Raw genomic sequence first — 25,933 nt, 5'->3', positions numbered from 1 at the left:
TTGCGACTCCTGACTTCCTTTTATCAGTTGATGCCCAATAGATTTGCCTCCATCCTCTTACTTTCACCCTATGCGTCTCTACCTTATGTGTGTTCCTTGTAGACAGTATATAGTAGGGTTTTGGATTCTAATCCACTCTGATATTCTCTTGGGTTTTATGGGTGAGTTCATTCCATTCACATTCAGAGTTATGATTACCAGCTGTGTATTTTCCAGCATTTTGATTTCTACTTCTGGTCCTGCCTTTTCTTCTTTCACTATTTCCTTCTACAACAATGTTTGTTTTTAACCAGTCCTCCTAGTTTTACTTCCCTTTCTACCCCTCCTTCTTCTATTCCCCACTTTATGTTTCCTGTAGTCTTTCTCAAAGTACCTCCCCCACCTTCTCCCTCCCTTGTACTGCTTCCCTCCCTACTAGTCCTTTTGTTACCCTTCTGTTCCCCTATAGGGCGCAAATCTATTCTCTGCCTCAATGGATTGGATTATTCTTCCCTCTTTGGATCAATTTCAATGCACGAAAGAGTTGAGTATTTCCTATTTGTAACCTCTTTACCCTTCCAGTGTATTGATGTTCTCCCCCCTCCCACCATGAGCTTCTTTGTGACATATAAATTTACCCCCATTTGTTTCTTTTCCCATTTCTTTTAGTATTAACCTCTTTTTTTAGTTCTAATTGTGTATATATATGTATACATGTATATACGTCTATATGTATATTTATTCATACATATATCTATATACCTATTTATGCCTTGTCATTTCATCCTATACAGTTTGTCACTGTTTCCTCTGAGTATAATTCTTCTAGTTGCCCAGGTGATGATAGGAGTTTTTAGGAGTTACCAATGACCTCTTTTCTCATAGGGATACATAACATTTTAACTTATTGAGTCTCTTTAAAAAAAAAAAAAGGTTGTTTTGTTTTGTTTTTCTTTTTTCCCTCTTTTTTAATTACCTTTTGATGATTCTCTTGAGTTCTGTGCTTGGACATCAAATTTTCTGTTCAGGTCTGGTCTTTTCTTTACAAATGCTTGGAATTCTTCTATTTTGTTAAATGACCATACTTTCCCCTGTAAGAATATAGTAAGTTTTGCTGGGTAGTTGATTCTTGGTTGTAGATCTAGTTCCCTTGCTTTCCGGAATATCATATTCCATGCCTTTTGGTCCTTCAGTGTGGATGCAGCCAGATCCTGCTTTATCCTCACTGTGGTTCCTTGGTATCTGAATGACTTCTTCTTGGCAGCTTGTAATATCTTTTCTTTCTTGTTCTAGAATATCGGGGCAGTTTTCTTTAATAATTTCCTGTAGTGCTAAGTCCAGGCTTTTTTTCTTTTGTCATGGTCTTCTGGAGACCAATGATTCTTAAATGGTCTCTCCTTGAACAATTTTCTAAATCCTCTGTTTTGTGAATGAGAAATAGTCTTTTAGAGTATCCCTATTTTGGCCTTTTGATATAGCCTCGGCTTGATTTATTCTTCATATTCCAGTTTAGAATTTCTGAGATTCTGACAACTTTGTGTTGTCCTGATTTCATTTTTTATTTTTCTCAACATAGTATGTAAAATTGGTAAATTTTAATAATATAAAAAGGTCATGCAAAATATTTAACGGCCCACAGCATTATCATTAGTTCTGATGACAGTAAGCCTCAATAGCCTGAAAATGTTCCAGTGCCATGGGTTACAATTTGTATTTTTTAAAATTCTTAAATGTCTTCAAGCATATTTAAATCCATTACAGTTTCATTCTTCAATCTTTTTGTTGATATGCTTTTGTCTCTTAGTTCTGTAAGGAATTTAATTAAGGGTTTGACTAAATATATGAGAATTCTAAATTAATATTGTAGTCTCCAATTTAAAAATATAGCTCAAGCCAAAATGACTTTTAGTAGCTTTATTTACAAAGAGGTTGAAAGAGCTAAAGTAGAGAAATGTAAGAAGAGGGTAGAGAAGATGTCTAGTCTATCACATTAAATGCTGCTCTGGTGCCCAGCTCAGCCTGACAGAACTTGTTAACCTTCGACTGGAGGACCTGGTTTTCTACTCACACAGTCTCCTCCAAGAAGGGAAGGTCTCTCCAGAACTAATCTCTCCAGAAGCCAGAAAAAGAAAGCCAGCTACTCAGTCACTTAGAGAAGAAGATCCAGGATCAGACCTTCCAGAAGCAGTAAGAGCCAAAGTCCCAGTCCAAGCTGACTCACTAGGAAAAAGATCCAAGCTAGAGATCAAAAGAGCAATCCCAAAAGCCAAGGTCACCTCCAAGAGGCAAGTCACCAGCCAAAGCTCAAAGTGGAAGGTTTAAACCAAGCAGAAAACCCCTTAGTCTGGAAGTTCAGGATTTTTTATAGTCCTTTTTCCATGCCACTTCCTGTCTCTTCCTCCACTTTACTTTATGAGAACCAATTGCAGTCTTTAAATTTGCTTAGCACTGCCCAGGGGCAGGACAGTTGCCTCTAGGGCTGTCACCTCTCATCCTCTGTGGGTGTAAACTCTTATCAAAGGATTCACAAGTTTTTGACTGATTAAATTAAAAGGGTTGAGCTCTCCAGGTAAGTGATTTGTGAACTCCTTTACTTAGTGTTAAGTAGGGGTGTTTAAGTTTTTGGTTGATTAACTCAAAATAGACAAAGAGAATAAAGTTTCCTTTCATAGTTCAAAGCCAATAAATATTCTGTGCTATGTATCAAGTAAATTGTTTGTGTATATTGTTGAATGAACAGGTGACTTTTGGAGATTTTTCCCTCTTCTGATACTGGAATATTTCATCTTTTTTGGCATAACATGTTAAGCTAATAATCAATAAACATCAAAGCTTCTATTTGTTTTATTCTAATTAGATTCCCTACTCAAATAACATTTTTAGAAATTTCATTCAATAAAATCCTTTTTTTTTTTCAGTTACTTGGCATTAAGTGATGTATTCTTCATTAGAATGTTGATTAATATTGTTTTCTTTGAAGATTAAATGTATTTGAGAAGAAGCCCTTTTGTGTCTATTGATTAAATCTGATACAAATAAATGGAATTCATTTGATGTGCCATTTAAAGGGATCAGCCCCAGGGCATTGTAGATTGTATTGTTTCTCTAGTTGGCACTGTTCAAAAGATTTAACAAGAAAGATTTTTTCCCCTCAATTTCTGATCAGGATTGAACTAAAATGATAGTGTATTGTGCTACTTCTGCTTATTTTACTGACTTCCATTTCCTTACTTAGTCATATATTAAAGGAATAACTTCTTAGAATTTATTTGATTATACAGGTAGGTAAGAGTAAGCTTATTAAAGTTACTTTAGACTGGCATTGCCAAGTGCTCAGATCCACATCTACCTGTCAATTAAAAATGTAACTTTATTTAACTTAATATTGTTCAAATATGATACTCATGAGGCTGAGGTCACTTGTTTGATTTTAGTGTAGGCCAGTTAGTCTTTAACAAAGAAAAATGAGTAATTATAATAATAGCTGCTAGCACTTGTTTAGGGCCTTCTATGTGCCAGATATTGTATAAATGCGTTAGAAAAATTGTCATCTCATTTGATCCTCACATTCTGGTAATTAAATGGTATTATTTTTTGCTCTTGCACCTCAATGTTCATTTAAGGTTTGATGGCACAATTTATTCTGACATGCTGCAGGCACAGAATAGATGGAGTGTTCTTCTTATTTCAGTTTTAGGATGATGACCACGTTGGTCATTGTCTAGCTAGAGGAGAAAAAAATCTAATGTAATGAAGGCCTTAAAGGTAGAGATTTCCATGCAGAAACTTAAGTTCTATGTCAAATAATAAAATAATTATTTAAAATCATTTTCTTACAGTATCTTTTAAAAAAATTTAATTCTATTTTCATTTATTTTTCAGACAGTACTACAACAAGTATTTGAAGATGGTATAAATTATGGTTTAAAAAGTGAACTTTTTTCTGGTCTTCCCCAGAAGAAGGTAGTGGTTGAATTTAGGTGAGTAAATATTATTAAGTACTAACCAGGTCATATGACTGACTTGGAAAGTACTTTTCAGGTTAGGGTTTTCAAACATTAACTACTCATATCATTTTCGGGAAGCAAAAAAAATCAGGATTTGAGGTTGTAGTTAATTATCTGAGAAATGAGTTTATAGAAAATAAATCTAGAGATTTGTCCTCTGGTTAGAACATTCTTTGTCTCTTTTAAATAAACTATTATCATTTATTTTCTTGGTAAAGAATGTTATTCTGCACCGCCTCTTTTTGGGAAATATGTGTTTTTTAAGTATCTAAGGATTTTAAAATATTGAGAGTACAAAGCTTTATGTAAAGTCACTAAAAGTCTGGGTTATGTTTTGTTATTTTAAATAATGTCATTAGTTATCCTTAAAATGCTTTTTATGGTCTGTTTTGAAATAACCAAAGAGAAGTAAGTGCCCTACCAAGGGTAGTTGGCCATGAGACAGATGTATATATCAACCACCCCCCTCCAAAATTTACTGTACATATTGGTTTTGTTTCTATAGCAAATAAAGAATAGCAATAACAAATTTTTATTCTCCTATTTGGAAAGTAAAAGAATGCTGTAAACATTTGGACTTCTATGTTAATATTTCCATGGGAGGATTAAAAAATAGTTCCCAGTGAATATAAGCCATACCCCTAAAATAAGAGTTCTCTGAAAGGAAAAACTAGGCCATACTCAGCTATGGTATAAACTTGAATTGGGGGAAATGATTAGCCACTAATCAGAGACTGAGTAAATCAAAAAGTTTCTTAGTAAATAAGAAATCAGAGGAAAGGAAATCAGGTGGCTTTATGGATTATTTTATTCTGATGAACCTGGAGAAATAACCCATTCCATTTTTAAGATTATATCTTTCAAAAGAAATAACAAAATAATCCCCTACCTTAAAAGTATTGGGCTTTACAATAACAAATCATCTCTGATTTTCAGATTGTTTTCATTCTATCACACTAGTCTTCTATTTTGCTACCTTGTTTTTGCTTAAAATAATATTTTTTCCATTTTGTATTAGACTGATTTTAGCTGAGTACATGTAATGTCCTTGTGATTAATGGTATCACCTCATAACTAGCAGCTTCTTTTCAGTTAAAGATCATCCCCCCCAACCCCCCCGCCCTTTGCTTGGTTGACATTTTCCTGAAATTGCCTGATATTCCTCCTCAAAACCCTTTACATTTTTAAAACTTTGCACAAGAATATAATTCATACAATATTGAGTGTTTTTTGTTTTTCTTTTTGCAGTTCCCCTAATGTTGCCAAAAAATTTCATGTTGGACATTTGCGTTCTACAATCATAGGTTAGTGCTAAAGATTTCTTTGGGGCTCTACTGGAAGTAAGATTTACTACCTAAGTCCTTATTTATCTGAATGTGGACTTGATATTTAATAAAATGCACAATTAAGGCTAAAATGTGTTTTATATTAAAGGATTAAATTTTAAAATTAAATAATTGTTTCTAGATTTCTGATTATCCTGGAGACCTTTTAGTTTATCAGCATTCCTTTTACAATGTATTGACCAAAACAAGAGTATAGAGATTGTAACTATAGTCTGGTCCATACAAATGCATTGTAACTATGATCTCTCTCAGTCTGCACCCTTTAATTCTGTTAACACAAGAGTTGTTGTTTTTTTTTAATCAACCATGTCACTCTGTTTGCTCACACTGAACCTACAGTCAAATAAAGTCCATTTTTTTATATGAATAGCATTCCAGTTCTGTTAATCTGTCCTATTCTCAACAATTGGTTTTTAATTTGAATTCATGATACTTTTAAGTGGATATTTTTTGGGAGGTTCAAAACCAGTGTTACGGTGAATGAACAAATGTTCAAAGGAATGAATGGATGGGTGTATGAACAAATGAAATGATGAGCTAGTATTTGTGTAGTCATTTGGTGAGAGCCAAGAACTGAACTTGTGTCTCACAGGATAGGGATTGCTTTTTTTGATGAAAGACTTTGAATTGATTTGCTTATCGTGATAACTAGACAAACCCACCTCAAAATCCATCAAATATAAGTCTGTAGAATGTTACATTTATTCTTTCACTGTCCTTCTCTCTTTGCCTCTTTTCCAGCTTTCTTTTTGCCCCTTATTTCCTTTCTCTATGAGTCTTAGAGCCTGAGGCTCCAAGGGTTTAGATGATTTACCAGGCTGACACAGGTAATCTGGATCAGAGTGATCCCTAGACTCGGCTTTTGATCCTAAGACCAGCTTTTTATCTACTGTCCAATGCCAGGATATTCTCTACTGTTTTTTTAAAATGTCTTATTGATGTTTTATTTTTAACATAAATTTCACTTCTTGGTGACTCCCTTATAGCCCCCAATACCTTCTATAACAAATAAAGTCCAGATAAATGAAAGAAACATCTAAAAACACATAACTCATTCTGTATCTATAGTTGATCACCTCTGCCAAAAGGAAAGAGACATAATTGACCTCCATTCCTTTAAGGTCATGACTGTCCCTCTCACAGATTTTCTTTTCTGACCTATTGCCATCATCATGTCCATCTTTTTTTTTGTTTACTTTGCTCTTCATGAATCATATAAGTCTTTTATGTTTTTCTAATATTCATTTTGATATTGCATAATTTGTTCAGTCATTCCCCACTTTAATTTGTTTTCTAGTTCTTTGCTTCTGCCAAAAATGCTATGAAAAAAAAAAGAAAAAATACTATGATGAATAATTTGTTATATATGGGAACGTTCCCGTTGTCTTTGACCTCCTTCAGCCATAATCTGGTCATAGATAAAAGAACGTATATAAACGAGGAGATAGTTTAGTCATTGTTTTTAGTGTAATTCTAATTTGTTAAGGAAAACAGTTGAACCAGTTTATATTGCATTAGTGTATTTGTTTTCCTATAGTTTCTCTTACATTTACCAGTTTCATCTTTTTCTCTCTAGAGGCAGATATGGAATAGTGGATAAAATAATCAGAAAGACCTGAGTTTAGCTCCTGCTTCAGAAGCTTATTTGTTGCATGACCTTGGGAAAACCAGTTAATTTCTCAGAACATCAGTTTTCTCATCTGTAAATGAGGGCTTTGGATGCAACTTTCTTGATCCCTTTCACCTCTAAATCTACTATCTTATGATTCTATGAAGTGAATAGAAATAAATCCTGTACTCTCCATTTTAGAAACAACTATGCCAGAAACAATTTTAAAATTATTCTAATGAGAACATTTCTTTTTAGAAAAAGGACCAAAAGTGGATAGAGCCTCTGTATGATTCCAAAAATATCTCTCCAAGAATCCATTTTTAGGCTTTTTTTAGAACAATAGATAGTATTACATAATATTTCTGAAATAAAATGTAGTTATTCAGCCCAGGTTAAAGTTCAGTGAACATTTTGCTTCATCATATAAATGATTGTCAATTTTTAACTTTTATTTATTTATTTATAGCTCCTACCTTCCATCTTGGAAGTCAATACTGTGTATTGGCTCCTAGGCAGAAGAATACTAAGGGCTAGGCAATGGGAGTCATGTGGCTTGTACTGAATAGTGTTTGAGGTCAAATTTGAATCTAAGACCTCCCATCTCTAGGCCTGGCTCTCAATCCACTGAGCTACCCAGTTGCCCCCTCAGTTTAACTTTAAGAACACACTCGGGGAATCATTTTCCTAAAATCATTCTCTTCACAGGTTATCATTTCCAGTTGGTGGCAGATGAAATCAAGATATTTACATTTAGTAAAGTAATCAGAGACTCTTTCCATCTATTCTTTTAATCTGGTTAAGGAGGATCTGTGAGAGGTTCCTTACCCTTGTCCAGTCTCCCACAGAGAGTGCTCTGTGCCATCTTTGGCATCACTGATCTATAGTTTTCAGGCTAAAATTCATGTTAAATATACTTGATGTTTCTATAAAAAAAAAGGGAGCAGGGGAAGCTTTACACAGCTTCCACACTTGAAATTCCAGTATTGTTTTATTTTGCATTTCTTTTGTTAATAGAAATTTGGAACATTCTCTTTGTTTAGTTGTTGAGAGGCTTAGGTTTCTTCTTTTTAAAACTACCTGTTAATATGCTCAGATCATTTATATATTGGAGACTGGTTATTGTTCTTTTTTATCTGTATCAACTTTCTAGATATCTTGGATATTAGACCTTAGAGATATTTTCTGTGAAGATTTTTTTTCTAATCAGACATTTGTAATCATGCCTACAACCCTTTAATTTTCAAGTAATGAATGCTACAATCCCTCTGAAAAGACTTCTGAAGCTCATGACAGATTGTTGATGGGTAAATGGTAATCAAAGCTTTGCTAGTAAAGTCATAGAAATCCTTTATAAAACTGATAGAGTTCCTTTTCTCTTTATTTATTTGAAAACCCTTACCTTCCATCTTGGAAGACTGGTAAAGACTAGGCAGTGGGGGGGGGGCTAAGTGATTTGCCCAGGGTCACACAGCAGGGAAGTATCTGAGGTCAGATTTGAACCCAGGATCCCCTGACTCTAAGCCTGGCTCGCAATCCACCTAAGCTTCCCCTAGGGTTCCTTTTCTTTTTCTTTTTCTTTTTTTTAATTATTTTATTTTTATTTGGTCAATTTCAAACATTATTCCTTGGTTACAAAAATCATATTCTATTCCTCCCTCCCCTCTCCACACCCCTCCCGTAGCCGATGCACAGTTCCACTGGTGTTTGCATTAGGGTGTTCATTTAAAGTCTTCATCCCCAATCATATCCCCTCGACCCATGTAATCAAGCAGTTGTTTTTCTTCTGTGTTTCTACTCCTAATGTTTTTTCCTCTGAATGTGGATAGTGTTCTTTCTCAGGTCCCTCCAAGTTGTTCAAGATCACTGCATTGTCACTAATGGACAAGTCCATTACATTCAATTGTACCACAGTATCAGTCTCTGTGTACAATGTTCTCCCGGTTCTGCTCCTTTCGCTCTGCATCACTTCCTGGAGGTTGTTCCAGTTCCCATGGAATTCCTCCACTTTATTATTCCTTTGAGCACAATAGTATTCCATCACCAACATATACCACAATTTGTTCAGCCATTCCCCAATTGAAGGACAACCCCTCATTTTCCAATTTTTTGCCACCACAAAGAGCACAGCTATGCATATTCTTGTACAAGTCTTTTTCCTTATTATCTCATTGGGGTACAAACCCAGGAGTGCTATGGCTGGACCACAGGGCAGACAGTCTTTTAGTACCCTTTGGGAATAATTCCAAATTGCCCTCCAGAACAGTTGGATCAGTTCACAACTCTACCAGCAATGCATTAATGTCCTGACTTTGCCACATCCCCTCCAGCATTCATTACTTTCCATTGCTGTCATGTTAGCCAATCTGCTAGGTGTTTTTTTGATTTGCATCTCTCTGATTATAAGAGATTGAAAACACTTTTTTATGTACTTATTAATATTTTTGATTTCTTTGACTGAAAATTGCTTATTCATGTCCCTTGCCCATTTATCAATTGGAGAATGGCTTGATTTTTTGTACATTTGATTTAGTGCTTTGTAAATTTGCGTAATTAGACCTTTCTCAGAGGTTTTTGTTATGAAGATTGTTTCTCAATTTGTTATTTCCCTTCTAATTTTGGTTACATTGGTTTTGTTTGTACAAAAACTTTTTAATTTGATGTAATCAAAATTATTTATTTTACATTTTGTGACTCTTCTTTCCCTTCCCAAAGGTCTAACATGTATACTATTCTGTGTTCACTTAATTTACTTATAGTTTCCTTCTTTATGTTGAAGTCATTCACCCATTCTGAATTTATCTTGGTGTAGAGTGTAAGGTGTTGATCTAAACCTAATCTCTCCCACACTGTCTTCTATTTTTCCCAGCAGTTTTTTATAGTGGATTTTTGTCCCAAAAGCTGGGGTTTTGGGGTTTGTCATAGACTGTCTTGCTGGGGTCACTTACCCCAAGTCTATTCCACTGATCCTCCTTTCTGTCTCTTAGCCAGTACCAAATTGTTTTGATGACCACTGCTTTATAGTATAGTGTGAGATCTGGGACTGCAAAGGCACCTTCCTTTGTATTTTTTTTCTTTATTTCCCTGGATATTCTTGATCCTTTGTTCTTCCAAATGAACTTTCTTATGGTTTTCTCTAATTCAGTAAAAAAAGTTTTTTGGAAGTTCAATGGGTATGGTACCAAATAGATAGATAAGTTTGGTTAGGATGGTCATTTTTATTATATTAGCTCGTCCTACCCAGGAGCAGTTAATGTTTTTCCAATTGCTCAGATATAGTTTTAACTGTGTGGTAAGTGTTTTGTAGTTGTGTTCATATAGTTCCTGTGTATCTCTCGGCAGATAGATTCCTAAGTATTTTATTTTGTCTAAGATGATTTTGAATGGGATTTCTCTTTATAATTCTTGCTGCTGAGATGTGTTGGAAATATATAGAAATAGTGATGACTTAATATGAGTTTATTTTGTATCCTGCAACTTTGCTAAAATTGTTGATTATTTCCACTAGCTTCTTAGTTGATTCTCTAGGATTCTTTAAGTAGACCATCATATCATCCGCAAAGAATGACAGCTTGGTCTCCTCATTGTCAATTTCAATTCCTTCAATTTCTTTTTCTTCTCTAATTGCTACCGCAAGTGTTTCTAGAACAATGTTAAATAATAGAGGTGATAATGGGCATCCTTGTTTCACTCTGATCTTATTCTGAAGGCTTCTAGTTTATCCCCACTGCAAATGATGCTTGCTGATGGTTTTCGATATATACTGTTTATTATTTTTAGGAAAGACCCTTCTATTCCTATGCTTTCTAGTGTTTTCAATAGGAATGGGTGTTGTATTTTATCAAAGTCTTTTTCTGCGTCTGTTGAGATAATCGTGATTTTTGTTGGTTTGCTTGTTGATATGGTCAATTATGTGGATGGTTTTCCTAATATTGAACCAGCTCAGCATTCCTGGTATAAATGCTACTTGATCATAGTGAATGACCTTCCTAATCACTTGCTGGAGTCTTTTTGCTAGTATCTTGTTTAAGATTTTTGCATCTATGTTCATTAGGGAGATTGGTCTGTAGTTTTCTTTCTCCGTTTTTGACCTGCCTGGCTTTGGAATCAGTATCATATTTGTGTCATAAAAGGAATTTGAAAAAGAACTCCCTCTTTGTTTATTATGTCAAATAGTTTGTATAGTATTGGGATTAGCTGTTCTTCGAATGTTTGATAGAATTCACTTTTGAATCCATCAAGCCCTGGGGATTTTTTCTTAGGGAGTTCTTTGATGGCTTGTTGGATTTCTTTTTCTGAAATGGGATTGTTTTAGAATTCTATTTCTTCTTCTGTTAGTCTAGACAATTTATATTTTTGTAAATATTCATCCATATTGCCTAGATTGTCATATTTATTGCCATATAATTGGGCAAAGAAATTTTTAATGATTGCCTTAATTTGCTCTTCATTGGAGGTAAGGTCCCCCTTTTCATCTATGATACTGTTAATTTGCTTTCCTTCTTTCGTTTTTTTAATTAGATTGACCATTACTTTGTCTATTTTGTTTGTTTTTTCAAAGTACCAGCTTCTAGTCTTATTTATTAGTTCAATAGTTCTATCACTTTTGATTTTATTAATTTCTCCCTTAATTTTTAGGATTTCTAATTTGGTTTTCTTCTGGGTTTTTTTTACTTTTTTCACTTTAAAGTTTCTGGATTTGCATGTCCAATTCATTGATTTCTGCCCTCCCTAATTTGTTAATATATGCACTCAGAGATATGAATTTTCCTCTGAGTACTGCTTTGGCTGCATCCTATAATGTTTGAAAGGATTTCTCAACATTGTCATTTTCTTCAATGAAATTATTGTTTCTATGATTTGTTCTCTAACCAATTTTGGAGTATCATATTATTTAATTTCTAATTGATTTTTAATTTTGCTCTCCATGTATCCCTACTGATCATTATTTTCATTGCCTTATGATCTGAAAAGTGCATTTATTATTTCTGCTTTTCTGCATTTATATGCCATGTTTTTATGACCTAGTGTATTGTCAATCTTTGTGAATGTGCCATGTGCTGCTGAAAAGAAGGTGTGTTCCTTTTTGTCCCTATTTATTTTTCTCCATATATCTATTAACTCTAATTTTCTAAGATTTCATTCACCTCTTTTACCTCTTATTTATTTTTTGATTTGATTTATCTAAATTTGATAGTGATTGGTTCAGATCTCCCACAAGTATAGTTTTACTATCTATTTCCTCATTCAATTCTCCTAATTTCTCCATTAGAAATTTGGGTGCTGTACTGCTTAGTGCATACATGTTGATTAGTGATATTTCCTTGTCTATACTCCCTTTTATCAGGATGTATTTACCTTCCCTATTTTAATCAGGTCTATTTTTGCTTTGGCTTTGTCAGATATCATGATGGCAACTTCTGCCTTCTTTCTGTCAATTGAGGCCCGATAGGTCTTACTCCAACCTATAATTCTGACCTTGTATCTACCTGCCTCATGTGTGTTTCTTGAAGACAACATATGGTAGGGTTTTGGATTCTAATCCATTCTGCTATTCGTCTACGTTTTATGGGTGAGTTTATCCCATTCACGTTCAAAGTTATGATTATCGTTTGTGAATTCCCTAGCATTTTGACATTCTCCCCTAATTCTGACCTTTCTTCTTTTGCTGTAACTTTTTAAACCAGTGGTTTACTTTAAATAAGTCCCCCTAGTCCCCACCCTTGCTATCCTTCCCTTTCTGTCCCCTCCCTTTTTGTTCCCGTCTGGTTTTTTTTTGGGTGGGGGGTTCTGCTAATTTCTCTACCCCCTCCCCTTCCCTCCCTTTTTGAACTCCCTCGCCCCTTCCCTCCCCCTTAGTTTTCCCTTCCCCCTTACCCTGTTGGATAAGATAGAATTCAAGATACCAATGGATCTAAATGCTCTTAAATCTCAGAGTTGATTTCACTGAGAGTAAGATTTAAGTAATACCAATTAGCACTCTCTTCCTCTCCTTCTTATGAGAGAATTCTTCCCTTCCTCTTCCCGTTTGTATCTTTGTGTGACAAAGATTATTCTATTTATTTCTATTTCTTCAAGTAAATCTTGGTACCATCATTGATTCCCCCCCTCCCTTTTTCTTTCTTTTTGGTTTTTTTCCTCCAAATCATCTTAATGTCTCAATCTTTCCCTATGAATGATTCTTATGATTATTCTATTAATGCATACAATTTTTGAGTTACACATAACATTTTCCCCATATATTAATATTTATAATTTGATCTAATTGTAGCCCTTATAGGATAGAGTTTGAATAAAAATTAAAAAAAAAAAACATTTTTCCCCTTTTCCCTTTCAAAGCACTAAATCAAATGTACAAAAAATCAAGCCATTCTCCAATTGATAAATGGGCAAGGGACATGAATAAGCAATTTTCAGTCAAAGAAATCAAAAATATTAATAAGTACATAAAAAAGTGTTTTCATGTTTCTCTTGCCCTTTGTGTTTGGATGTCAGACTTTCCACTGAGTTCTGGTCTTTTCTTTACAAATACTTGGAAATCTTCTATTTTGTTGAATGCCCATACTTTCCCCTGGAAGTATATAGTCAGTTTTGATGGGTACCTGATTCTTGGTTCAAGACCCAGTTCTCTTGCCTTTCTGAATATCATGTTCCAAGCTTTGTGGCCTTTTAGTGTGGCAGCTTCTAGGTCTTGTGTAATCCCAATTGGTGCTCCTTTGTAGCTGAGGTTTCTCCTTTTGGCTTCTTGTAAGACTTTCTTCTTAGCTTGGAAGCTCTTGAATTTGGTAATTACATTCCTGGGAGTTGGCTTTTGGGGATTTAGTATAGAGGGTATTCTATGAACCCTTTCAATTTCTATTTTGCCTCCTTGTTTGAGAACATCAGGGCAATTCTCTTTGATTATTTCTTGTAGTATGGCATCAAGATTTTTTTTTAATCTCTGGTTTTTCAGGTAGAACAATGATTTTCAAATTGTCTCTCCTTCCTCCGTTTTCCTGGTCTGTCACCTTGTCAGTGAGATATTTTATGTTTTCTTCTAATTCATTAATTTTTTACTTTGCTTTATTAATTCTTGCTCTTTTGCAAGATCATTGTCTTCCAGTTGCTAACTTCTGCTGGTTTTGCTTTTCAGTTTGGTCTGCCCTGCTGTTTGATGCTTCCAGCTGTTTCTCCAATTGGGTGTTCTTGTCTATCAGACTGTTGACCTCTCTCTGAATTTTTTCCCATTTTTCTTGCCAGAAGGCTTCCATCTTTTGGATAAGCTCCAATTTGAGTTCTTCCAGAGCTTGTGGACAATTTCCATTTTTGGGGAAGGTTTTGATTTTGTTTTAATTTCATCTTTTTCCTCTGTAGCCTGGGTTTTCCCTCTATAAAAGTTATCAGGAGTCATTTCTTACTGTTCTTCCTTGAGGGTTGGTCTTGGACACAATAAAGCACCCCTTTGGTGGTTTTCCCTTTCCTTTTTAGTCAGAAGTCTGAGTGAGATGGGCGGGTTTTCTGTTGAGTTACATGGGGGAGCTTTTGCCTCAATCCAGTTCTGCCTCAGCCTCCACAGTTTGTTAGCACTCCCACGATCTGCGTTCCCCTGTATGCAGGGGTCTCCTGTGAAACCGCTCTGAGGGGTAGTTCCCTGGCAGTCCTTGTCAGTTCCCAAGGACCCTGGTGTGTCTCCCCCCCACCCCCACTACAGTGAAGAGCAGAGCTTTTGCCTCAGACAGGATCTGGGGTCTTCACTGTGTCTTCAGTTTGCAAGAGCACCCATGGTCTGTGCTCTCCAGTGCTCAGGGTTCTCCTGTGTAACCGTTCTCAGGGGTAGGTCCTTGGCAGTCCTACCTAAATCCCAAGGACCCTGGAGTGCTCCCCACTCACTAAAGAGATGTCCCTCACTCGCTCGCTGTCTCTGGTGAGCAAGCTGGTCCCGACTGGTTCCGTAGGTGAGGTGGGGCAGGGTAGTTCAGATCACGTTTGGGTGCAAGCTTTTTCTCCTTATAGTGTGGATATTACAAACCCCATGTACCTTCGTTGCTATGCCCTACTATAGAGTCTCTCCGTTCTTCCAAAGATGATTTTTATATTCTTTTGAGGTAGTCCATTTCGTTAGGTGCTGGGGAGAGGAAGCGATTCACATCTAGACTGTAGCCATGTTTACATGGAAGTGATTAGTCAGTTTTGATGGATAGGTGATTCTTGGTATCTGAATTATCTCTTTTTGGCTTCTTGTAGAATTTTCTCCTTAGTTTGAAAGCTCTGGAATTTGGCAATTACATTCCTGGTAGTTTTCTTTTGAGGATTTAGTGTAGAGGGTGTTCTATGATCTCTTTCAATTTCTTATTTTGCCCCCTTGTTCAAGAACATCAGGGCAGTTTGATGTCAAGATTTCTGTTTATTTCTGCCTTTTTCACGTAGACCAGTGATTCTCAAATTATCTCATTGTAATCTGTTTTCCTGATGTCTTCTTGTCAGTGAGCTATTTTATGTTTTCTTCTATTTTGTCAGTCTTTTGACTTTGCTTTATTAATTCTTGCTGTTTTGCAAGATCATTGGTTTCCAGTTGCCCAATTCTGGTCCTTAAGGCCTGGTTTTCTGTTATAATCTTTTGATTTTCTCTTTGAACTGTTTCCTACTTTTCTTGCCAGAAGGCTTCCATCTTTTTGATAAGCTCCAATTTAAATTCTTCCAGAGCTTGTGGACAATTTCAATTTTTTTTCTGAAGGTTTTGGGTTTATTTGATTTTCCTCCTATATTTCCTCTGTAGCCTTGATTTTTCTTCTGTAAAAATTTCGAAGGTCAATGCCCTTTTTTTGTTTTTCTTGGAGGGTATTTGTTGCTCCTGTGCACAATTTGCCATCACTGTGGAGGTTTCTCCTTCCCTTTTTAGTCAGAAATCTGAGTAAGATGGGCAGGCTTTCTGTGTATGTTGTCAAGGAGCAAGGATTTTGCCTGAAGCAAGCTCTCGAATCTTTGCTGCCCCTCTCTGCGCCACCTTCCTGAGAGCACCCATGATCTGAGCTCCCCAGGTTTCAGGTGTAGCTGCTCTCAGGGGTAGGTCTTTTGGTGGTCAGCTCCCAAGGACCTAGAGGTGCCCCTTGCTCATTCTAAAGGTGCCCCTCACCTAATTCTGGAGGACTCTGGCTCTGACTCTGGCTCCATAGGTGGAGTGGGGGAGGGTTGATGAGCTCACGTTTGGGTGGGAGCTTTTTCACCCCCTTATAGCGTCGAAATGCCCAAATCCACATACCTTCAATTTTGCACCCTACTGTAGAGTCCCTTTGTTCTTATGAATTTGGGGTTTTTTTGTTCTTTTGAGATAGTCTATATCGGTTGGTTCCCTAAGAGAGGAAGTGGTCCGCAACTAGGCTGCCGCCATGCTTACCCAGAAGTTAGGATTCCTTTTCAAGGAGGGATTTCAGCTTTGAAAATTTATACTTTGGTTCTTGTTTACCTTTGGTTTTGGTGGCAAGGAGCAAAGAAGGGGAGATTAGAATCTGTGTGATTAAGCAGTTGGTCAGTACTGTGGATGGTTGTCAACATTGAATGGAAAATTAGAATGTCTCTTTCCTTTACTTGGAGTATCTCTATCTAGCCAGCTAGCCATATCCTGAGAACTTACCTTATACAATTCTCATATCTCGTAAATGTAGATAGTAGTGGTTCTGGTGAGAAGGTAGTTGTGCTTCATTATCTCTTCTCTGTGACCATTGTTGGTTTTCCATTACTTAAGACTTCCTCTTAGTGGTCTTTTCATTTACATTATTATCTTTATTGCTTGTGTTGTTTTTGTGGTTTTACTTATTTTACTCTGTCTCAGTTCATACCAATGATCTCATTTCTCTGAGTTCATCATATTTGTCATTTTTTTCCTGCACGATAATGTTCCATTATATTCATGTGTTGGTGGTCAGTCATGTCCAACTCTTTCGTGACCATGCAAGGAATGTCCGTGAGGTTTTCCTGGGAGTGATAGAAGAGTGGTTTGCTATTTCCTTCTCCAGTAGATTAAGGCAAACAGAGGTTAAATGACTTGCCCAGGGTCACATAGCTAATAGGTATCTGAAGGCAGATTTGAATTCTGGTCTTCCTTTAGGGACTCCCTTTAGTGCTTTAGCCAGTGAACCACTTGCCTGCCACAATTCTTCTGAATTCTTTGCTACCTCAGATTGCTTTTCTGAATACTTTGGTGTTCATTACCTCCTTGCCCTCCTTTTAATATGAATTCCTAACTAATCACCTTTCTCCTTTGTATTAATGTAGTTGTTTTCATAAAGTCTAAGTGTTGGTTTTGACATTGATCCTTCTATTACTGTCAAATTAATAACTAGAAAAGATGGCTCTTGCTGCCATCTGTAGATTAGAAAAGGAAAGCAAAAAGAGACCCCAAAGGAAAAATTGCAATATTCTTGGCATGATGTGGTTATGGATTGGATTATATAATGCTCTCCTTAAAAGAGAAGAAAATCCATAATGCTATCAGTGAAAGGAAGGAGTTCAATTTGTGAATTGGCCTCAGTTGAAAGAGACTTTGCTTACAGTTTGGCGGATATTACATAGACCACAGCAGAAACAAAAAAGACACAGTTTTCATTACCTATTATGAACCTTCTCCTTCCTTGCCTGAAATTAGTTTATTAATTAGTAAATTTTTTCCACAAATTTTGCTAATAGAGGTAATTCTATGCATGTAAAGAAAGTAAAAAGTAATTCCTTCTTGGTTCTGTCACATAGTGTAATGAAAACTAATAAAAAATTAACTCACATGATGAATTTAAAGCAAATGCACAATGTGCAGTGCTAGACTTTGATTATGGAGAATTAGAAAGGTCTTATGCTTGAATTGATGGTATTAAAAACGTTTGTTGTTTTCTAGGGAATTTTATAGCAAATCTCAAGGAGGCATTAGGACACCAAGTAACAAGAATAAATTACTTTGGAGATTGGGGCATGCAATTTGGTAAGTAAGTTTGGGATTGGCTTCTTTCCCTATTTAATTGTAAAATATAACCTGGCTTAGTTTTCATTAATTTCTTGTCACTTTATTGCAGGGACACAAATAAAAATTTATTCACTGAAATAGACTTTTCTACTTGACCTTAAGATTTGGAAGGAGATGTCTTTTTTTTCCCCCTCAAAAATGTTATTTTAATGGGCAAGCTATAGGGCAAAATTGTATAATAAAATATTACCTGTCTAAATCATTATCTTTGTCGAAATCTAGATTTTTGTTAAAATTTAAATTGCTTCTTATACTGGATTTCTTAGTTAAGTACAAACATTCAAAGTCTAAAAGGACATGAGTAATCGGCACCAATTTGTTTTCTCCATCATTCTCTTTTCCCTACATACCTCTCCTTCTAGCTCCATGACCTCAGTCATTTTAATTCTGTCCAGCCCAGCTCTTTTATGCCTCATTGCACAGCACATTGTATCATTTACTCCTATCAGCATTAAAACAAAGAACTGCCATTTTCCATTTTCCTCTTTACTGCCAGAGGGGAGCAAAAGGAACAAGAAAGTAGAAAAGTTAAAAAGGGAACAGAATGTGAAGTAAAATGCCCTGGGAACCTCCAGCACTCCAAAAACATTCAGAACTAGGAAAGACTCAGGTAAACCTGTGCTCCAAATAAGGAGGGCCAAGATGGACAGGGTTTTATTTTTCTATTTGTTAAAATAAAACGAGCCTAATTTACAATGTGCCAAAATAGATTTTTGACAATGCATAATAATCTCAAAGAAAATATGATTTTGAGACATAAATTGAAATGTATAACAGATTTGAACTATAAAATGTATTCCTCATTTAGGAAGGAAATTAAATCACAAGGAGTTTCAACAACAAAATTCATATAACAGTTCTTTGGAAGGAATTTTTCATTTAATTCCAGAATGTCCTAGTATGAATAGACAATACCTTTTTGGATTACTAAAATGTTAACTTTTAAACTAAAAATGTTCACTGCAGTATACTTGTTATTCACAGGCTCAGCAGTGAGAGATTATTTCTCACATTTTGCTATACCCCAGCAATCCAGAATACAGCTTGGAGCTCCATGGCCCAGGCCTCCTTCCTAGCTTTGATGGTCCAGTTTCAACAGTTGTCCTCAGCTTGTGCTACCTGTCTAATAAAGAAAGTGTGACCTTTGTGTCCCAAGTTATGCCTCCATGATTTTATGATGATACCTCTCTGGAGCAGTGCTATCATTAATTATCTATTAGTATTTCCATTATAATCATCATTGTGGAAGAAAGTAATTTTGGCTATATGCATATGACTATACATATCCAGTGGAAAGTTTGTAGACAAAGCCAGATTTTTATATAGAGAGAATAGGTGTGTATGGGTATTTGTGTGCCTACCTATGAATAAATATTGATGTACACAGGTGAATGTTAAAGGGACTTTATTTTCTCTATTTCTGTTTTTATAGTATTGCAAGCAGTTTTCCTCATCCTATTCTCATGATTTTTTTAATCTGGGATTTGGACGGCTGCTGATCATTTAGCAAATTTCTTATTATAGATTTATTATGTGTCTTTGGTGCCCACACTAAAAATAAGAGCACATGGTTTAAAAAAAAACTTTTCTTTAATTAAAAGGTCACTTAAAACAAACACAAAACAATCTTAATTGTCCTGGACAACCTGGATGCATAGTTGCCTTATATGTGGGATACTTGATCTTTATGTGAGAAAGTGTATCTGATAATTCATTATCTCTTGGATGATTGAGTATATGGCTTTAGAATATCTACCATGACAGTCCCCTTTCATTTTAAAATGTTACTATAGTTCTAGAGGCAAATTAATTTTTAAAAGATCTGAAGATCTGATTCCTATGAAATTATTGCAAATAGACTCATACTACACAAATACTGTGAGAATGAAATTGTAGAATCTGCTTTTACCAAAATGCCTTTTGAGCATAAATACAGCTTATTAGAAAAGCATTTTCTCATCCCATGTCTCTTATTAAAAAGACATCTTGCTTTTTTGCACTAAAACCTGAAAATGACTATGATTTATATTTATTACATCATTTATATTCAATTCATATTTTATGAACATAACTCTTGATTAGAAAGAGTTATAATTTTGGCAGCAGTGAAATGAATATTAATACTAAAACAAAGTTTTCTATTAATAGTATTATGCATGAAATGTGAAGCAAAATTCTCACTTAGAATTAAAGATAATTTCACAGACATAGTGTTTTTTCTAGTATTTATCATTGGAGACTGGTAAATCTAAGTATATAAATTCTAATATCTTGGATTTATGTTACACTTTAATATTTGCAAAGCAGTTTACTCTATCATTACAGGTTATGTTCCGTTATTATCCTATTTGACAGATAGTCAAAGGATATTTGTCTGATCAAAAGCAGGTTAAGTTTTAATTCAGTAGAGTTGAATAAGAAATCTATCTGAATATCTTGAATTATTCCACTATCCTAGTTATGCTGAAAATAACTAAGGAATTTAAAATTTTCTAAGGCTGTTCTTCTAATTTTCCCTTTATTATCTGTATCTATGTAATAGATACATAACAGAGATATATACACATTGCATATATAATTAAATTTAATTTTATGCAATTATCTGATGTATAAAAATAAATAGTAGGTGTAAAAATTCACAGAAGCCAAGAAAAATGTGGGAAGCAGGATTATTTTATACTGAGCATTTATTTTTGACTTATGTTCACTGGCTTGGATTTTGGAGAGATACAGAAAATGTTGATTATCAAAAGATAGTAATGTCCTATCTTATTGTGAAGATTTGAGTTTGGTAGGAAAGATTGACCTTTTTAGTAGAAATATATTCATTACCTGTTCTTCAGCATCCCATTTCACAGTTTGTTCATTTACTAATCATTATATTAGGTCTCTTGGGAACTGGCTTTCAACTGTTTGGCTATGAAGAAAAGCTTCAATCCAATCCTTTGCAGCATCTCTTTGAGGTAAGTTATTTTAAAATATCCTACATAAATGGGCCTTGATCAATGGCACATGTTAAACCCAGCAGAATTGTGCATAATATATGGCAGGTGGGGGGAGGTTAGGGAAGGAACATGAGTCTTGTAACCATGAAAAATTATTCTAAATCATCTAATTAAATAAAAATAAAATATCCTACACACACACACACACACACACACACACACACACACACACACACAACTGTACCTATTGCCTTTTATTGGCCTGCCCCAGGTCATAGATCAAGCTCATCCACTCCGCCAAAAAGTTTTTGTTTGTTTGTTTGTTTGTTTGTTTGTTTTTGAAACCCTTACCTTCCATCTCGGAGTTAATGCTGTGTATTGGCTCCAAGGCAGAAGAGTGGTAAAGGCTAGGCAATGGGGGTCAAGTGACTTGCCCAGGGTCACACAGCTGGGAAGTGTCTGAGGCCAGATTTGAACCTAGGACCTCCCGTCTCTAGGCCTGGCTCTCAATCCACTGAGCTACCCAGCTGTCCCCTCAAAAAGTTTTTTTGAAAGGTTACATGCCATTCTTGACCTCACAAATAAATGTATACACTCTTGTTAATTCATTTTCCTTCCAAACTGCCTTTTGTCATCTGTTTAAATGTTGTATCCCTCAAATTAAATATAAATACTGAGAGAAGGAGCCAATCTGATTTTGTTTTAATATCTTATATTTCCATTGTCTAACATAGTGCCTTGCATCTAATGGTATCATCCAATAATTATAGGTGTAAACTACTGTTTCTACAAAAGAAACGAAAAAGTAACCCCTGTCCTTGAAGAACTTACAGTCTAGTGGGCAGACATATTTATAGAAATAAGTAAAAACAATAAAATTTGTAGAGGAAACTAGATACCAAATTTTAATAAAAATAATATTAACAAGTTGGAATTTACTTGGAAGATATGCAGATTACTAAAGAAATTTATTTATAAATTATTTCATGCATGGCAAGACATGAATTAAAATGAAATTTTGGCATTTTTCCATAATATTGTACTCTTACATTATCATCCAACTTAAAAGTATCCTCTATTGCCTCACATTTTTCTAGAATATCACATTCTACTCTATTATTATTCTATCTTTATTAGGCTTTTTTTTTTGAGTTGTCTAATTCCTTCAAAAATGTTTTCAAAGCACTTTATTTGCTATGAACTACTCCTCTGATTACTTCATTAGATTTTAAGATCCATAAGAATGAGAACTGTTATCTCTTAATTTTATATACCCACTAATTAACATAAATAGTTGCCCATTGAAGACATTTAATACATGTTTATTGAATTAAATTGGCCTGGTGAGTTTTAAAGCATCTGTTCCCATAATGAAGAGACCAAAACTTAATTGAAAAAACTTGCCTTTGTGTTATTAACAAATGCTATTCATAATTTTAAATTATATGTATATTTTTAGTTTTGTTTTTGTTTCTTTTTTTAATTGTATTTCAGGTCTTCATCATACAGTTAATTCAGCATAAAGAGCTTAGAGTGTTTTACACAATGAAAATGAGTGAAGCATTTTTCTAGATTATAATGTATCCACAGTTGAAAACTATAAGAATTCATATTACAGAGAAAATTCTTTTTATATCACTGAACAAATTAGGAAATATGACTTTTAGTGTATGAATGAAAATATTTTGTTCTGTTTTTACATACTCTTGGCCTGTATTCTTTCTCTGGTGTCTTTGTCCTACTCTCACTCTCTATAGGTCAGTCTTTTTATCTTTTTTTTCACCCTATCTGTCCCCTCACCTGGTTCTTGTCTCTTCATTTGCCCAATTGAGCTCTTAGCTTCATTTTTCTCTCCTTTCCTTTAGGACCCACAAGTAAAATCTCTCCATCTAGATCCTGTTCAGTGTGAACTTCACTATTTGAGGTCCTTCTGGTCAAAGGCTGTATTTTTTTCAGTGCCACATGGGAAGAAGCATCTTTAGCATTTAGGACGTTTTTGGCTTTAGCATTTAGGACATTTTTGGAACAGATGAGAATCTACTCCAGGATAGTTCGAAGGTCCATGGGGGGAAAATATTTTTAAAGTTTTTTACCTTTTTATATTAAGTCAATTTTTCTGCCATAGACTTTTTGTATTTGAACTGAACACTTGACAGTTTCTAATTCTTAAAGGCCTTCATACTTTTTTCCTTTCAGTATGTTTCTCTACTATATATAAGTGATTATATTTTTACTTAGCAGATTAGTTAAAATATAATTAGTTTCTCTGCTCTAAGTATTATATTTTATGAAGTTTATTAAAGATTATTAGAATTAAGAAAAATAAAGAAAATACAAAATAAGAAAAGCATGTGTCTAGGTCCAGAGCCCATTCACAACCACTTAATCTACATCTTGCCTGCTAGGTAGAGAGCCTCATGTGCTTAGCAGCAGAAGCAGAGAGAGGCTGAAATAGGTGGAGTCAATTTAAATACAAATTGTGTTCTCGCATTCAGGGTAAGATTTTAGAGAATTCTGGGAACTACCAAGGACTTCTGGGAATTGAAGTCCAGGGTTAAAATCTCCATTTTTACAATTCTCCATTTGATCCTATTGGGAAAAGTTTCCCTAAACGGATCATGAAAACATAATCAACTTAAATATTACAACAATTTGAGGATAAGAGGAAAAAAGAACAAAACCAATAATTGCTAGACACATTGACAAAAAGCCAGTTAGAGGGCAGTCCCTTTTGGCATGAAAATATACATACAAATAAATGTTCAATCAACTATACCCAAAGTTCATTCTTGATCTTCTCATGCAGCTTGTGGCCTGGAGGCATCTTCATGGTGTCTTCTCCAAACAGTTCAGTTTCTAGATTCGGAAAGGTATCATGTTTCTTAACCTAAAATTCTTCTTAAAAGGAATTTAAACTTTGCAATTTAAAATAATAATCTTTTTACATTTCCCTGTGAAGAGGGTGATTGAAAAACACAGGATCACTTAGGGATGCATGGCTGAGTTATGAGGTATATGAATCAATTGGTAAGAGAAATTAAAAATACATCAGAAAAATCCAAATAAAAAAGCTAATTTCTGGATGAAAATATAGACTATCAAAGTCTTATGTGTAAAAATTCCAAGTAAAGGAAAAGTAAATATATAACAGGTCCTTGAATCAGGACCCAATTAAAATAATCTAAGCAATGATGCACTTACCCAGTCATTAGCCAGGACTACAGAAAGTTTGCCACACTATGAAAGACAGAAAAGGGACATAGAAGCCAAGTCGGAGCCAAGTTTGGGATACTCATCTGTAAGTATTTTCAGAGTGAGTGTGGATACAAGGAAGGCCTACGTCTTAACGGATGTTAAGCGTCGCAACCTTGAGTCTTCACACTAGGTTTAAGACCTTTGTATTGGATTAGAAGTGCATCAATCCTTCCTGAATTGGTTTATCTTTGGCCCTGTGCAATGGCTCTTTTGTACGTCTTTTCCTGGAATCAGACAAAATCATTAAGCAAAATCCCATAATTTTTTTTAAACAATTAGTGGCATCATTTTTATAGTCGCAAACTTTGGGGGCATACATTGACATTATAGCAAATGTATTTTAAACTTATATTACTGCTAAATCAGAAGGTTAAAGAAAGTCTTAATACTGGTGACATGTGCTTCAAATATAAAAAGGAGAGAAAAAAATACTGAAATAGTATATTGCACATGCAAGAAAAATATAAGAGTCTTAAAAATTCAAAAATGTAGCTTATAATCATTGACACACAGTGTCAGCTAAGAAAATATAGAATACAAGGCTTTCTCACCAAAAATGAGATCCATTTCTTCTTCCTATCTGGCCGTGATCCACTGTGAGTACAAGCAAATGAATTTCACAAGGTAACTTTTTTTTTTATAAAGAACAGTATTACAAATATTATCCCCCAAATTCTCAATAGCCCAGTTAATTACAATAGCAAACACACTATCATTTTTCATATAAGTTGCTGTATATCATTTTTTAAAGCCTATAAAATGATGGATATTTGTCACAATTTTTACAAACATAGCAAATCTTTCAACCTTGACAAACATATTTTTAAAAAAAACGCATTTTTGGGGGGTCTAGAACATCATCAGGAAATCTAGATATCATTACAAAAATGTGGTAGAGGAGTCTACGAAGAACTTAAACCTCTGTAAAGTGAGCTAAAGAGTATAAATGAGAGATGCTTCCCTCCCCCCCCCCCTTTTTTTTTGGTTTGTCAGGCTTCTAGGGGTACAATGCCCTGGGATTAACTTCCCAACTTCCATTCACATTTTTATAAATGTGGGAGTTGGGATTATAATTGTATTTCACGTCAGCTACTAAAATGGGCCTTACCTCGTGTTAAGGGGCAGGCAAAATGACCAGAGGTTGTTAAGAAAAATTCTAAAAATCGTGTCTAAAGAACCCTTAAAATCAATTTGAGATATTTAGCTCATTAAATTTTCCAAAGGTTTTTGTAGCAATTTTTAAAATTAGTTTCTCTGCTAGAAGTATTATGTTTTAGGAGGTTTATTAAAGATTAAGAATTTAAGAAAATACAAGTAAGAAAGCATGTGCCTAGGAGGGCTGAAAGGCCCATTCAATTTCACTTACATCATGAGAGATGCATTTGCTTAGAAATAGAAGTAGGAAGAGCGAGAGCCGTAGGTGAAGACCCTTTAAATAATAATTTGTTCTCAGCCCAGGTGGGAATTCAGGTGAGGTTACAAAGCATTCTAGGAAGTGGCCAAGGACTTCTGGGGATTGAAATCTGGGGTTCAAATCTCCATTTTTACACGATGGAGTCCATTTATCTATGTGACAATTTACAATGTCAAAAATAGAAAAGTTGTTTTTATGTGGGCCTACTCAATAATGTTTGTTCAGTATGGTTATAGGGGAAAAGTAACAGGATATAACAGTAATTAAAGCCCAGTACATTAAAATGATTCAGTGTAACAGAATAGTATTGAATGCAGTAATATATGAACTTAAAATCACAAAGTTAAACCTTAAATAAAACAATCAGAAAAATGCAATAGAATACAGA

The 25,933-nt window shown here is 34.8% G+C and overlaps 1 protein-coding gene across 4 annotated transcripts in view; it reads left to right on the top strand.

Moving 5' to 3' along the window:
• Positions 1 to 25,933, top strand: part of RARS2 (arginyl-tRNA synthetase 2, mitochondrial) — an 80,171-nt gene that overhangs the window by 17,519 nt on the left and 36,719 nt on the right. For 3 of the 4 annotated variants that reach the window (XR_008916612.1, XM_056818576.1, XM_001366914.4), the window contains exons 5-8: positions 3,862 to 3,959; positions 5,235 to 5,290; positions 17,806 to 17,889; positions 20,818 to 20,894. Coding sequence is in view for 3 of the 4 variants with exons in the window: in XM_056818576.1 (XP_056674554.1) it covers positions 3,862 to 3,959; positions 5,235 to 5,290; positions 17,806 to 17,889; positions 20,818 to 20,894 (315 nt within the window). In the remaining variant the exon portion in view is untranslated. Of the gene's footprint in view, positions 1 to 3,861; positions 3,960 to 5,234; positions 5,291 to 12,490; positions 12,514 to 17,805; positions 17,890 to 20,817; positions 20,895 to 25,933 lie in introns of those variants that run through there. The other variant, XM_056818577.1, reaches the window with a different exon arrangement.

This window comes from Monodelphis domestica, chromosome 2 (genome assembly GCF_027887165.1).
Source record: "Monodelphis domestica isolate mMonDom1 chromosome 2, mMonDom1.pri, whole genome shotgun sequence".
Classification (NCBI taxonomy): domain Eukaryota; kingdom Metazoa; phylum Chordata; class Mammalia; order Didelphimorphia; family Didelphidae; genus Monodelphis; species Monodelphis domestica.
This window is presented reverse-complemented; position numbering and strand designations above follow the sequence as displayed.